General features: G+C 28.1%; 1 protein-coding gene across 3 annotated transcripts in view; it reads left to right on the top strand.

Moving 5' to 3' along the window:
* The window catches only part of LOC112600021, a 31,651-nt gene extending 22,146 nt beyond the window's left edge, over positions 1-9,505 (top strand). For 2 of the 3 annotated variants that reach the window (XM_025347153.1, XM_025347155.1), the window contains 4 exons: positions 6,840-8,016; positions 8,164-8,391; positions 8,454-8,633; positions 8,880-9,505. In XM_025347153.1, coding sequence (XP_025202938.1) covers positions 6,856-8,016; positions 8,164-8,391; positions 8,454-8,633; positions 8,880-9,503 — 2,193 coding nt within the window. In that variant the 5' untranslated portion in view covers positions 6,840-6,855 and the 3' untranslated portion in view covers positions 9,504-9,505. Of the gene's footprint in view, positions 1-2,622; positions 3,001-6,839; positions 8,017-8,163; positions 8,392-8,453; positions 8,634-8,879 lie in introns of those variants that run through there. The other variant, XM_025347152.1, reaches the window with a different exon arrangement.
* The last annotated feature ends 6,279 nt before the right edge of the window (positions 9,506-15,784 follow it).

Genomic DNA, 15,784 nt, shown 5'->3' with positions numbered 1-15,784 from the left:
ACGTTTTTTTAATTATTACTCTTTTTTTTTATATAACTATGTATCTATGTTTTTATTTTCAAAATAATTTCATGTAATACCGCACTTTAAGAGTTAGGGGTAAGCTTAGCTTAAGTAGGTGTGATCATCAAAGTATTTGTAGAAGTTTTTTTTTTCTTAGCTGGTTATTATTACTTTTTGTATTTATAAAGCTTGTATAGTATATATATACAGAGTGTTACAGAAATAGCTGAGCAATATAATTGACCAACACCTATGTAATAATTTATGTTATTAACCATGAACAAATGTTTTTTAAATATACAATCAGCAACTATCACGTAATAGGAATCTAAATCAAAAAATAATTTGATTATAATAAAAATCAGTCTTTTCAAATTACTTTTGTCAGTTTTTTCAGTTACACCCGTGACAACATGCAGTATAGATAACAATAGAAAATTTTATGTGATAATGACAATCAGGCAACATCCAAATCACTATGAATTTTGATAATAAAAAAATATTTTCATACAATTTGATTAAGTTTTACAAGTTTTTTTATTTAACGTCTATACCGACTATACCCCAATGGCCAACTCATTCTATGAATTACGTTACGATTACAAATACATATTTATTTTATAATTAATTAATGTGCCTAAATAAAAACTTATATTTTATAACTATAAATATTAATGAAATTTTCAAGTAGTAAAATAAATAATTAATTTACAGAAAATCATTGTAACTCTTCTTAATACCAACCATGAGAAAAAGACATTATAATAATGTAAATCAAAACAATTTTGAAAGAATATTTTAATTCTATTAGGTTTTGAATGTTTTTTTAACATTTCTATATAAGCTGCTATACACAAATGTAGAGAAAAAAATTTCCAACAATTTAAGTAAAAAGATTTAATTTGTTGCCTTATATTTTTTTAACATATACCTATTAGGAGCATTTATTTTCGACCATTGATAATCTCCATAACAAATATGCTTTAATCATAAAAAATTAAAAATGCAGGTATCTGCGTGACACATTGTTAAAAATGTGTTATACTTTTACAAGGTTATAATTTATTAAGGTATATTTTATTAAAATACATTTGAAAAAGTGGTAGGAGTGGTCGAATGGTTATAAATGGTGGGTAGGTACTATACAGTAGGTACAAATTTTCATTTTTTTGATTTCAATGCTATTTATCTAAAAGCATTAACATAATAAAAAACCACAAGTGATACATCAATAAAACTTAAATATAAAATGTATTAATTCTAAATTATTCAAATTCGTTTTCACAATTCTATCTGTTTGTTTCTGACCATAGTCTATTTTATTAACACAATAAGGCACTCAAGGTTATTTTCTTTCATCAGAAATATACGACCCTATTGAAAAAAAAAAATGGGAATAATCGTTTACTTAAACATTTTTAACGAGCGAACTTGTTATCACTTCAATTTATACGGCTCATAGTAAATAGTAGACAGTAGTTTCAAGTTAGTACCTATTAGGTACTTTAAGATGTACATATATTATTATTCATATATATTTAATAAATAGACACTTAATTTTAATAGTAGTTGTACTGTGATTAGAACCGGATACGAATATTAGTTATTACTTATTAGGCAACATTCGCTTCAAAGGATACAGGCCACTGCTTAATATTATTCATAATACCTTAATAAATGTAATTTAATTTAATTTGAAGGTATATTTTTACATTTTTTATTTTTATTTTTTTTTTCTCGTACAAATCAGTTTTTCTTTGTACCTTGCTTCTAAATAAACATACATAATAAATACGATATGGAACAGTCAATAAAAGAACGACAGAACTGGAGCGCATTAGTAGGACGATAGTAGTGAAAACAAATATTATTATTTACCTAATGTTTATTACTCAGTCGCTATATCTACACATTTTTTTCTGTTTACAATTTTTTTTTTCTCTAATTTTTCCTCGGACATCTCCACTGTTTCACTTCCCCCGCAACGCGGTCTCGCTGTCGTACGTTGTACAAATAGACGTAATATTATTATCGCTACAATGCGTAATGCCGTTGAAACCGTCGCCGCCGTTACGATGACGTAGACCGTATGGCACTCGGGTCGCGGGTGGAGGTACAGCATTATTATTATTCACGGTTTCTGTGCGGCCGTGTACGTCAGTGCGTCCCGTGCATGCGCCTTATGTGTGCGTGTGCGTATACGTACGTACGTGCGTGCGTTTGCGTGTGTGCGTTGGCCCCGGCGACAATTATTATTATTTGTACTGCCGCCGCCGCCGCCGCCGCCGCCGAGATTATCAGCCGCCGTTGTCGTCGTGGTGTGCGTGCGTGAGCGTGCGCCCGTTGTACGTGTGCGTTGGTGAACGGGTGTGAGTGTGTGTAGTAAAGCGGCGGCGAAGGGGGAAATAATCGAAAGAAAAAAATGAACTGACAACAGCGGCGGCGGCGGCGGCGGCAGCAGCAGCGACGACGACGACGAACCAGTATTTTGTTACTACACACGATAGTCGTCATTCGTCGTCCGTCGACGACTTTTTTTTTTTCTTTTTTTTTATTATTATTATTATTCATTGTCGTCCCCGGCGGCTCTTGAATTACATATTATTATTATTATTATTATCGTTGCCGAACGATTAGATTATTATTATTCATTTTTATCTTTTTTATTATTACCATTAATGTTATTCGCTTTTTCCGTCGCGATAAATACCGTACGGCCGTCGCCCGCAGTGTGACGTCCAACGCGCGCCAGTGTGCTCTGTTACGCCGTCGGCGGCCGCCGTCGTCGTCGTCGTCGTCGTTGTCTTTTTTTTTTCTCAACAACACACGCAGCAGCGCCCTTTGAACGTTTCGGTTGTCGCTTGCCGTTTTTGCGTCATTCGCTTGCCGATCGCGCAAGCCCGCTCACTCGTCCTACCGCCACCGTTTGAAAATGTCCCGGGAAAACGTTTGACTTGCCGCGCTCAAAGGAGAATCCGTTACGCCAAAATCGTCCAGGTAACATTCCTACTTTTTGTTCGTCGTTGACGGTACACATATTTTATTTAGCGACAGTAACTGTTTTTTTTTTTTCTGTTTTTGTTTTAATTCTGCCAAGTATTTAAATTACGACTGTCAATAATTTGTCACCGAAATCGTACCCTGTTTTTTCGTCTGTGATTAGTCGATAACGTTGTCTTATTATTTGTTTTTTAAATGATTAAATACATAAGTTAGGGTGACCATTTAAAAAATTAAACGTCATGATTTACGTTTAAACATCCGACACTGAAGTTATTTACTTTTTAATCATTTAACAGATTCTATATCGTAGGATATTTTTTTGTTGAAAGCCATAAACATAAAATTATCTGTCTATATAATACTATCTTTATTCAATGAATTTCGGATGCTAGGTTTTATAATTTTTAATACTGAAAATGAACATTTATATGTCACTTAGTTATATAAATGCAAAAACCTTATGCAATTAAAATAAAAATTTAATATTTAGGTATATAGTTGAAGAAAGCATAAGAAAATACTTTTATGCAAATGTTAATTATTAATATGAATCACTATAAAGCTTAATATGTATATTTAATTCATTAAGATATTTTAAATTATTTATTAGTTTTAAATGCTTAGTTGTCTACATTATATTCTACTTATTATTTAGTTCTTTTACACCTATTATGATGTTCATTATATAAGAAAATTAAGAAACATTGCTCCTTCTCTTTCTAGTTCTAGCGCAACATAGGTAGGTAAAACACAATGAGTTATAAATATTGATAAAGTTTTTTTGAAGATTTTCAACTTCACCAAAATTATAATAATAAATATATAAGAATCAAGTAATACTTTTTAAATTTTATTCTAACTAAGAAAAATTTAATAATTCTTAGAATAAAATATCTTTAGATAGTAATATTTTTGTTAATTTTTTTAAGTGTTATAATAATCTCAATATAAAATTTTTCCAAAATTCCATTTATAAATTTGTCAAAATCAGTAAGCAACAAATATGTTAAATATTAATATATTTAATTATTTTTTTATGCTTCTAAACATCTTCACTAATCATAATATAGTTTATTTCTACAGTCATTTTTTTAAAGGGATCAATAATTGTATGAATGTGCCATATTGATTTAAAAGTAGGTGCATACTATTGTAGTTGTATTAATAAAATGTTATTTTACAAGTACCCTTTTCTCTGCCTCAGACTGTTTGACTAAACACAGGTTTAACATTGTTTGTATTATAGGTATAATTTCCATGGAAAAAATTTAATTTTTAGTTTTTACTAAAACATTCATTTTTTGACAGTTAAGTTTATGAATTTAATGTAGTTTTCTACTTTAATTGATGATTAAATCAAAATTTAATAAAGTAATAAAATTCCAAAAGTATTTTTTGAAAAATGAAATTGATATAAACAAATTAATTTAAGATAAATTCTATTAATAGGTAATTCTTAATTTTTACAAAAGTCTTAGGTATTACAGGTATTAGTATAATTATTTATGATTATGTGTATTTATATTAATTTTTGTATTTTACCTAGATACTTAGAATATACCAATATTATAGCAGTACTTATAATTTTTTTTTTTATTTTAATTCATATAATTATTTTACAGTTTATTTATTATTTTTTTTCATCCTTATTATTTAGGATTTATTGAGTATAAGATTATCATGTTAGGATATAAGTTGTTTTAATACATCTTTATCTGTATCTGAAACCACTGTCGGTGATGATGTTTGCTAGTTAAAACGAGGAGGTTATGTTTTGACAACTTATTGAAGTGGTACTATGTGGCGATTGTGCTATATGGCATTAGATCATTAGTGGTATAATATGCATATGTAGGCATACATTGTTTAATAAAACAAGAATGAACCAATGCAAAACTATTTTATATATTTTAATGTCTCTATATTTCAATAGCTTCTATTGAGATTTTTCTTTAAGTATGGATGGTGACTAAGTGAGTTATATGATTATGTCTTCAATTAGCTTTTCGTGTGGTGCTGTTACACATATATCTTTTAAATATTCAACAAAGTTTAAGTCTGAGTTGAAAGGTGAAGCGTCATACTCTCGAATACAGTTGTATAATTTGATAACAAGATAATGATGATGACAAGTGTGTTTTCTCTTCAGAATTAAAATTATTGTTAACGTGATTACCAGTGGATTGGCAGTTCATACTGTGTGTAGCATATTCACTAAAAGTATTTGTTAATTTTAAAACTATTTTAAGGTTTTATATTTTAGTATGAAAAATCACTAATTATTCTTCAAATCATTTTTATTGAAAATTTTAGTAGTTATCTTGAAATAATTTCATTATTGTTGATTATATGATTTGTTCTTATTCTCTTCAAATATCTAATTGATATGTTTGTCAATGCTTGGTGTTTAAGTAAAAATTATTAAAACTATACAAAATAAACACTGTTGCTAACTGTTGTTGGGAAAAATTAATTTTTTTAATTTTGTAATTTAAATATTATTTGTAGAAATTTGAGAGTTTTTGTTTCCGTACCCTATACCTACATACTTTTTTTTTAAATTTATTTTCTTGCTTATACAGGGTTATTCAAAATGATTCATCCGATTTAAAGTGCTTATATTATTTTATTTTTTAGGTTTAGAACAATATGTTATACATTAAATAAAAGAAAAATATGTCAATTTTAATTAACTGTATCTATAAATGTTCTATGTGAACTCCTTTGGTTACACGAATAACATCTAGTACAAAACTCTCTCTAATTCGTTCCACGTTATCATCGGATACACTAGGTCGGCCTGTGCTTTTTCCTTTGCACAAACACCCTGTTTCTTCAAATTGCTTATACCATCGACGTATGCTCTGAGTAGTTGGAGCATCGATCCCGTAACGACGACGAAAATCGCGTTTCACAGTTATCATCGATTCACACTTCGAAAAACGCAACACACAAAATGCTTTGTGCTGCCTGGTCAACATATTTACGGAAACTAACTTATCACCGTTAGTTATTATTTTAAAATAATGATATGACATTATAAAACTTGAGAATACCCTCTATTAATTGGTATATAGTTTGATAAGATAAAATATATTATTAACTATTTTATAGCCATTTTAAATCGGATGAATCATTTTGAATAACCCTGTATATTAATTCATAGAAGTGATAGAATGCCATTATTTTAAATTAATTCAAAAAAATAAAAATTATAAACAAATCCGTATTGTGTTTTATAAATATTAAGTATAGAATTAAAGTATAAAAATAAAATTGACAATAGATATAATAGAATTACCTTTTCTTACTAAAATTAATTAATGATTTCTACAAATTTAGATTTGAATTTTTTAAATTTAAATTCAATATTTAGGTTTAATTATTCAAGTGGTTTTTGGTAAAAAATTGAGTAGTTGATTTATTAAATAACAGCAATATTTTTTTATTAAATCAGCGTCAATGAGTACTTTCAATTGAACAACTCTTTGAATTACAAAAGTAGCAGTCTGCTCCTTCATTTAATAACAACAATTTAGTTTTTAAATTGCCTTATGGATAAGATACTTACTTGTTATGATTATAATATATCTAATAATAGGTTATACATTTTAGCGATTTGTCAATTTCTGGTACATATATATATAAATTTGTTCATAAAAATGAAATGATCAGTTAAAAATAAAAAGCTATATTAAGAAATTATTATTTTAATATAAATTAATGATTAATATTATTATACTATTAATGGTTTTAAAAAGTTGTCAAAAACTTTTTTTTTTTAAATATTTAAAACTATTTTTAATATACCAGTATATTTTATTTTTTTGCAGATATTTAACTATAGCAATGGAATTTTTAATAGCAAATGAATCTGACGAAATCTCAATATTGCCGCAAACTGATGAGCCTACCAACGACAAACCTTATAATGATGATATTAAGCAAACAAATGTTGCAAATATTGATAAAGTTAATAATGAAGAAATATGTACTGTATCAAAAACTTTATCTGATTGTTTAGTAGACACTCCAAAATTATTATCAAATTCAGAATGTAGAGTTGAAAACATGCTATTCAATATTAAATCTGAAGAATTTACTGCAAATTCTGATGACAAAACCAGCATAGATTGCAATATTAAATCTTTTAATGGTGATATGAAGAATTTATTTATACCCTCATCAAATTCAACTTATATCTCCTCTAATGAAAATCAAGTTCTTTCAAATACAAATGAATCAACTTATTCAGATATAAATAATATTTTTACTACTAATAAAAAACGAGGGTTTTCAATTGAAGAAATCAGTAAAGATGAAACTTCTCAAAATAGCCAAAGCATGTCAACATATTCAAATGATTATACTTGCTTTTTAAGCGAGCAAACAGATGCTACAAGCAATTTAACGCCTTTCAAAAGAAGTAATAGCTATTATTTTGACTCTCCTGTAAAAAAGTTATGTATTACTAAACTACCTATTGATGATAAAACAAATGAAGTGCTTGATAGCATTGACCTGTATTCAAATAAAAAAGATGATAAAATATTCAATGGATTTACTAGTATTCAAAATGACTTAGAAGTAGATTGTATACAAGATCGTTATGATGGAAGCGACTCTGGATTTGGATCAGAATTAGCAGAAGATAAAAACACTGGCAGCTTAGATGTAGCAGTCTCGTCATCAAATATATCATACAAAACTGATTTTACATCAAACCAAGAATCTAGTTTTGAAGATTTACAAAGAACTTCAAATGAATTTTTGTCGGCAATGGAAGTGTTGAAGCCTAAATTTTCTGATTCTATTCTAGATTCAGGACCATTAGATGTTAGAAGTAATTATGGAATTGTTAAAGGCATTTTAAAACGCAACAAACCAGTCAACTATGGTGTTCTAACATCTGATGTTACAACAGTGAAGAAACGCAAAAATATAAATTTTGCAAATGTAACTGTCTTTTATTTTCCTCGAGTTCAAGGATTTACATGCGTTCCATCTCAGGTAATAATTTTTAGTTATAATTATCAAGTCAAATTGTAATGTTTTAATAAATATAATATTTTTAAACTATTAAATTCTTATTTAGTTTTAAATTTGTTTAATATTATGCAATTTAAAATACTTAACTTGCAAATTATTTTAAACTAGGGTGGTTCTACTCTTGGCATGACAAGAGTTCACAGCGCATCAAGAGTTTTTTCTCTTCCTGAATATATAGCAGAACAAAGAAGAATACGTCGAAACTTAATTCAACTAAGTCAATCCGAGGTTTCTGGTACAAATAGTGAGGACAGTGATAGTGATGTAGGAGCAGCAGATGTTTACTCTGAATCTGATGCTGATGTTGATTCAGATAGCAATGGAAGTTTTTTACAAGTAAGTAGTTAATTTTATAATGTTTGATTCACTTATAAAATTATTTTTTATTTTATTTATAGCCTGTACCTACACGACAAAGACGTGCTCTATTGAAGGCAGCTGGTGTTGACAAAATTGATTCTTCAGAAAAGGATGATTGCAAGAGCATAAGACTATCGAGGGAATTTTGCGGATGTTTATGTCGTGGTTTTTGTGACCCAGATACATGTGCTTGTTTTCAAGCAGGCATAACATGTCAAGTAAGAACCAAACAAAATATCTTATCTAAAAAGTAGTATTATTATTGTTATCACTAAATTGATCGCGTTGAAAAATTTAGCCATACATTTTCTACCTGTATTTTAGGTTTGGTCAGTGTATTATTTTAAATGGTGTTGGACTGATCATTAAAGCATGGGAGAAATAAATTGGCTATTTTAATATGCTATATTTTAGTTCATATTATATTAATTTTTAGGTAATTTGTTTTATATTTTGTGTCTTAGGTTGACAGAATGAATTTTCCGTGTGGATGTACAGTAGATGGCTGTGGAAATTCTGTTGGTCGCATAGAATTCAATCCAACAAGAGTTCGAAAACATTTCATTCACACTATAATGAGACTTGAAATAAAAAAGAGAGAAGCACAAGAAGAGGAGCACTGTAATAAGCTAGCTATGACATCACCACTTATATCCAATTTTTCCTATCATGATTCCAGACACATACAACCGTATTATCAACCACAGCACTATGAACACAATTTAAATGATTATAATTATCATTCGTTTTTACCTGTTTATGATGGTAATCACGTTACTCCAGAAACTAGTACACAGAACAATTATCAGCTAAATAATTCGCACAATTTATATGAACCGTATCAGCCATTTCCATCTGCGTTTGTGCCTTTATCACAAGATAGATCTAGAGGATTGTCTATTTTAGACAATAAACCTGAAACATTCACGGATTTATTGCAACCATATAGTTTACAGAGTATGGAAAGTACTGATTCACTCGGTATTCCAAATATTCCAAATACATTAGTGTCTGATAGTTTTAATTTAGAAACTGAAAATTTAGGAGAAATTATTAAAAATACAATGGTTGAAAGTGTAAATTCTTAAAATTCTATTCACTGAAAACTTGTTTAAAAAACAAACGTTTTTCTTTAGTTAAATTTTTATTTGTTATATTTATTAATAATTTGTAACTTAGTTATCTTAATAATAATAGTTATAGCTATATTCTGTCTAATATAAGAATATCTTATAAGCCTTATCTTATCTTATAACCTCAAGTTCAGGCGACAACCAATTTTATTCTGGCTCTAACAAATTTCATCCCTCAATTAAATCAGTTTTCAATTTTTTCCTTAATATGGCAAGAATGTAGTTGAAATAATAAAATGACTACTGAAAGCACTGAACTAAGCTAAGATTAGCTACACCTTTTCCGCCGTATGGCTTAAAAGCCCGCCTTTTGAAGTTACTTTTATATGAGACAGAGTATAGTTTGCCAATAAATCTAATAGATTTTATGATATATTTAATCAAATAACTTATGGTTGGTGATTTTAGTTAACGTTAAGTACACTTTGGGTGTAATCAGAATAAGGAATTTTCATTAAATGGTTAATTATTTAAAAATTTGTTAAGTTTCAATGGAATTTTCAAAATATTTTTTTTTTTTTATATAATTGTCGACAATTCGTTTTTTATATTATGGTTTGTATTAATACATAAATATAGAAATTAGCGTATTTTGTTTTATTCAAATTTTATATTTAATTATATTCTTAATAAAGAAAAATAATAATAATTTTAGTACTTAAGAGACGACTACACTAAATATTTCTGAAGTATATTATGAGATCTCTTACTGATACCTGTATTATTTATATTGTGTTCCATAATTAGAAGATATTTTCATTTAAAATTAATTTGTATAGCCTTACATCGTTAGAAGTTATATTATTTATTGGATTTATTTGATTATTATGATTTTTAAGTTTTCTATTACATAATTATTTTTTCTTCTTATCTAATCATCTTTTGGTTTCTATTTTATTATTGATTAAGAGGTATAAGGAAAAAGGCACAAAAAGCTAAATAGGGGTATTTTTTATATCCAAGTTTTAATATATTTGAATATCTATAATAATCACCTATTTAGTAGCTACTTACATATTTAGAAGAATTGATTTACTTTAATTAAATTTAAAAAAATGTAATAGTATTATTTGTATTTAGTTAAATTAATAACTATTTTGAGTAATTTTAGTTTGCTAAAATAGCAGAAATTACCTTGATGTTACCCAAAACCAAATTCATTTTTGGTATAATTATATAGGTATTTTATTTTATCCTTTCTTTTTTCTAATTTTGTTTTATTGTAATTTATGTGAATACTTTTGTTTCTTTGATTCATTTTTACCAATATTTTGTTAATTGTATTTATATTTTAATAAATCACTTTTACCTTTTTACAATTTATTGTATCAAAGGATAATTAAACTAATTTAAAGGTGTGCTAAATTAAAATTTATTGGCTTTTCTGTGTCACATTGTGGAAACATATTATATTACTATTCTATGTGAATATAAGATACTTATAAATTTGTATATTAATATAAAACAGGCGATGGATCCTTTGTGCAATGTATTAAGATATAATGGTGTCTATAAATACATGAGAGTTTTCTTGTAAAATTCAGTTTATTTGCATAGGATTAAGTCTGTTTTATTATTGTAATAAATTATAACAATGATTATTTATATTATTATTTTAAATATTTATATAGTTATTATTATTTTGACTCATGAGATTATTTTCTTAAACATTCAGGTTTTTTGTTTTTTAATATTGTTTTAAATAGCATGTTTAAAAAACACAATCTTGATATTATAAAATTGACTTAATAATGTGATCCATGGTAAAATTTGCTAAAATCATTGTTGTTAAGTGTTAAGAATCTTATAAATGTATATTATAAAAAATCCTAATTACACTAATTTATTTGAAACCAAAATAATTTTCATTTTGTAATAATTACACCTAAAGCACCTTTAATTAAGAGAATCAAATTAATATTAATGTTAAGTCTAGCTTTTGATAGTTTAGTAAATTGTTTTAGTAGGTTGTCAATTATCGCGATTAGTGTATCAGTGCTGTAATCATATAAGTGTGTTTGCTAATAAAATTAATTTAATTTATTAATATTCGTATACTATAATAATTAATAATTAAATTATTAAATGTTTTTGTTGTTTTTTTAATCCTTAAGTGAATATTTTAATCTAATTTATTAGCTCAACATATGTGGGATTTATAATGATGCTTTTGTATTGAGTACTATTAGAGTAGTAATTTTATTGTAGTCATTGAAAGTGTTTTCAAGATGAATTAACTAGGTATAAGTATAGGTTATGTATATACATATATATAAGTGTATATTAAAGTATAATAAAATATATAATGTTCATACAGTTCATTTATATTTATAAATAGCATTACAAAGTAAATAAATTTATTAAATAAAACCATATACTTAGCCTAGCCTAGTCTATCTTGAAAGCATGACAATGTATTCTATATTGCAACATTTCCTAAGTTAAATGCTTTTGGATGTAATTTCAACGTTATTCAAAAACAAAGATCAGCAGATAAACTCAATACTTACTTTCATTTTAGTAGCAATAAGTAGTTTTTAAATTAAGATTGTGAACATTCTTAATATTTATTTGTCACAAAAATGACAGAAAAAATCCTTGCTAAATGGTGACCAACCACTACCTTTTAATTCTTAAATGGTTTTACAAATATGTGATTATTATGTTATTGTCAAACATGTTGTGATGACGTTTATTTAATATTTTCTATATTGTTTTTATTTTAAAATGTATAATTAAAAACTATTGCAGCACCATATTTTTATTTATTGTCTGTTTTCCTTAATATTTTGTCATTTTATCTTCCTGTAATATAATTGTATTTTTTTTCTATTAAAATTCTGTCTTATGAAATGGATATTATTTATATGTTAATATAATCAGATTGAAAAGCAACAATGTTAGTGGATAAGTAACTGTTACATATTCGCTGGAAATAAACATATTAATCAATAAAAAACGCTTGTACAGTATACTTGAATGATGCCCACATGTAATGTGTTAATAATATTATTTGTTGTGTTTTTATCAAATAATGAAAGTCGATAAGAAACTAAATGATTTTTAATTTAATTGTTACTTTTAATGCTCACATTTTAGATACATACATTTTTATTTGTATTTTGAACAAAGAGCTAAAGATCAATTATTGATTAATATTTATGTGGGGTGGTAACACTGGTGTCAACCAAGCCAAGCCAAGGCAGTGTGATAACCAAGTGGGGAGGTTAGTGATGTTGTGACGCCCGACGAGTTGTAGTGTTGTTGTCGTTACTCTATTCAGTTGTTTGTCATATTTTGTAATTTGTTGTCTCTATGTTGTAATACATTGAGTCTTAGTTCAATTTGGTTAGCATTATTCCTACTGATCCCACATTTTGGGGGCCTGTCCGGGATCGTAATCGAAAATTGTTATTCCGAATTGTGTAGCCGGTGCGTAGAGACTTATACTGACAGTCTTGTTCGCGAGTTGTCGTTCGTTTTGCGTAATAGTGCGTGTTCGAAATTCGCCGCTTACCCGTGTCTTTAACTGTCATACGACGTACACGGTACGCCTTTGTTGTTTCGCGCTCGAAAACGTGGTGCGTTGTAGGTTGTTATATATCGCCATTTACATAACCTCAAATTTCCGCTTATCAGCGCTCAATAGGGATGACTCCGTTCAAATTAGTTTTCGGAGTAGAGATGAACCACCCAGAGTGCCAGTCGATCAAAGAGGCAGTACAGATCGAATATGTCAGGTGTCATGAGGAAGGCCAAGAAGAAAATAGGCAGTTTGCCAAGGAGCAGATACAAAAGGCACAGGTTCAACAGCAACGCACATTCAATAAGTCCAGAAAGGAGGCCGTCAGTTACCGTCTAGGGGATCTAGTTGCTATCAAGAGGACACAGTTCTTACCAAGTTCAAAGCTACGCAGAAAGTTTTTAGGACCTTATCGAGTAATAGGACGTGAAGGTAATGAGCGTTATAAGGTACTAAGGATCGGTTCCCATGAAGGACCCGAACGAAGCTACTCCTGTGCAGAATACATGAAGCTGTGGCATTCCAGCGACCAAGACCAAGTCGAGGAGTCAGGCGAAGAAGATACAGCTTCCGAGGCGGACGCTGTTCAAGGCGGGAGAATGTGGGGTGATAACACTGGTGTCGACCAAGCCAAGCCAAGGCAGTGTGATAACCAAGCCGGGGAGGTTAGTGATGTTGTGACGCCCAACGAGTTATAGTGTTGTTGTCGTTACTCTATTCAATTGTTTGTCATATTTTATAATTTGTTGTTGCTATGTTGTAATATATTGAGTCTTAGTTCAATTTGGTTAGCATTATTCCTACTGATCCCACATTTATTATTTGTCATACATTTATTATACTTAAACATTATTGCATCATTGCAAGTATGTGAACATACTTTGATTAATTGGTTTGCATTAAAGTACAAATAATTTAAAATTTAATAAGAATCAAAAATGATATAAGTTGTATTGTTAATGTAATTAATTGTTTATTATCTAGCAAAAAAAAAAAAAATATGTAGCAATCTTCTATTCTAGTTTGACATAAATAGATCTTGTTCTTTTGATAAGATATCCATGAATATGTTACCACTCAAGTATTGAACCAGTTATTTTATAATTTAATACAAAATTCTAGTTAAAGTGTACATTAAAATTATATAAATACTTAATCCAGAAAATGCATAAAATAGTTATTAGTTAAAGTGGGTAAATTAATAATTATGATCATTACTTATATTTTCTAAAAAAATCTTTTGTACAAGATTGGTTTTGGAGACATTCAGTCATAAATTATACATTTTTGTTTACAATTTTTTTTCATTACATTTAATATTATATTACATACATTATATATCAAAATTAATACACAATTGATTTTGATGACATTTTGAATTGCACAAGAAACCATTCTTACGGCGCATACATTGATTAGTGGTGCATTTAGTGATACAAGCACCTTTAACCCTTAAATTGACACTATGAATTAATTGTGTGAAAATATTCAACTCATATTTTTCTAACTATATTAGAGTCCTAGAATCCAAATTTGAAGAAAAAAATTTTTTTTTTTCAAACCAATTTTGAAATATAAGTTGTATCTCTGGGGATATATTATCAAAATACTCTTATTTTATACATGTATTTGACAAGATACATTTTTTTGTGTTACACGTTAGTCCGAATCTCTTGAGACGTTCGAAAACTTTGTCCAAGTGAGCCTAGTGTTCGTACTCATTCCTTGAAAATACTACTATATCATCTAGGTAGGCTCATCATGTCTCATCGATTGCAATTTGTTTCTGTTGTGGATATGGCTATGGTTTAATCGCAATCGGAGATGGATCTTTAAGAAAAATTAATTAATTAAAATTAATGTACAAAAAACATTTTTTTTTTTTTAATGTGTTCAATTAATTTGGTACGTCTTACTTTATTACTTGAATATGTGTACTACCACGTATTTGTTTAATACTTCTGTGAGTTTCGGTATCGTCCCCAAATTCTAATTGTGACAGGTCGGAACTAATGGTGGGTGGGTTGTGCTTTTCTTTTCCAGCTTACCCATGTGAATTTTACACGTGGCGTAATCCTAAAAGACTTCATTATAGACAAGGAAGTCATGTCTTAGTAACGCTTCGCAATTCTAGTTGTCTAAGATAGTTCCTTCTAATTTGATTTCAAAACCGATATTATTATTACTTTGTATTGGCGACCATTGCGTACTATGTTAAAGTCTTATTGAAAAAAAAAAGAAGAATCTATTACATAAAAAAATAATGAGTTTGATTAACCCTTTTTATTCAAACTCACATGAGATGTAAAAAGGTTTTATGGCATTGGATGAGCAGTCAAGTCAAAATCCAATTCAAAATTTTAAAATAAAAACTTACTTCACTATCATCGAAATTGTTAATACTCAAATATTCCTAATGGTGCATTTAAGCAAAATATTTCTATTTTTATTTTTATTTTGTTGTGGGGGAGGGGTTAAAGTATATTAGGTATGTATTATAATACTACTATACATATTTGATTTTCCTTGAAGAATTTGAAAATCTTTTGATAACTTTTTCAGTGTCAATTTCAATATCTACATATACACTCACATATGGGCTAGTCTTACTAATCTTTATGGTCCGGTTCGTTTACTTAGAACAGTTTTTTAGGCGTTTTAAATTTGAAAACGTCTTTTCAGGTGTTAATGTTATGTTGTTACAGGCAAAGTT

Source organism: Melanaphis sacchari, unplaced genomic scaffold (genome assembly GCF_002803265.2).
Source record: "Melanaphis sacchari strain LSU unplaced genomic scaffold, SCAv2.0 Contig59_pilon_pilon, whole genome shotgun sequence".
Lineage (NCBI taxonomy): Eukaryota > Metazoa > Arthropoda > Insecta > Hemiptera > Aphididae > Melanaphis > Melanaphis sacchari.
This window is presented reverse-complemented; position numbering and strand designations above follow the sequence as displayed.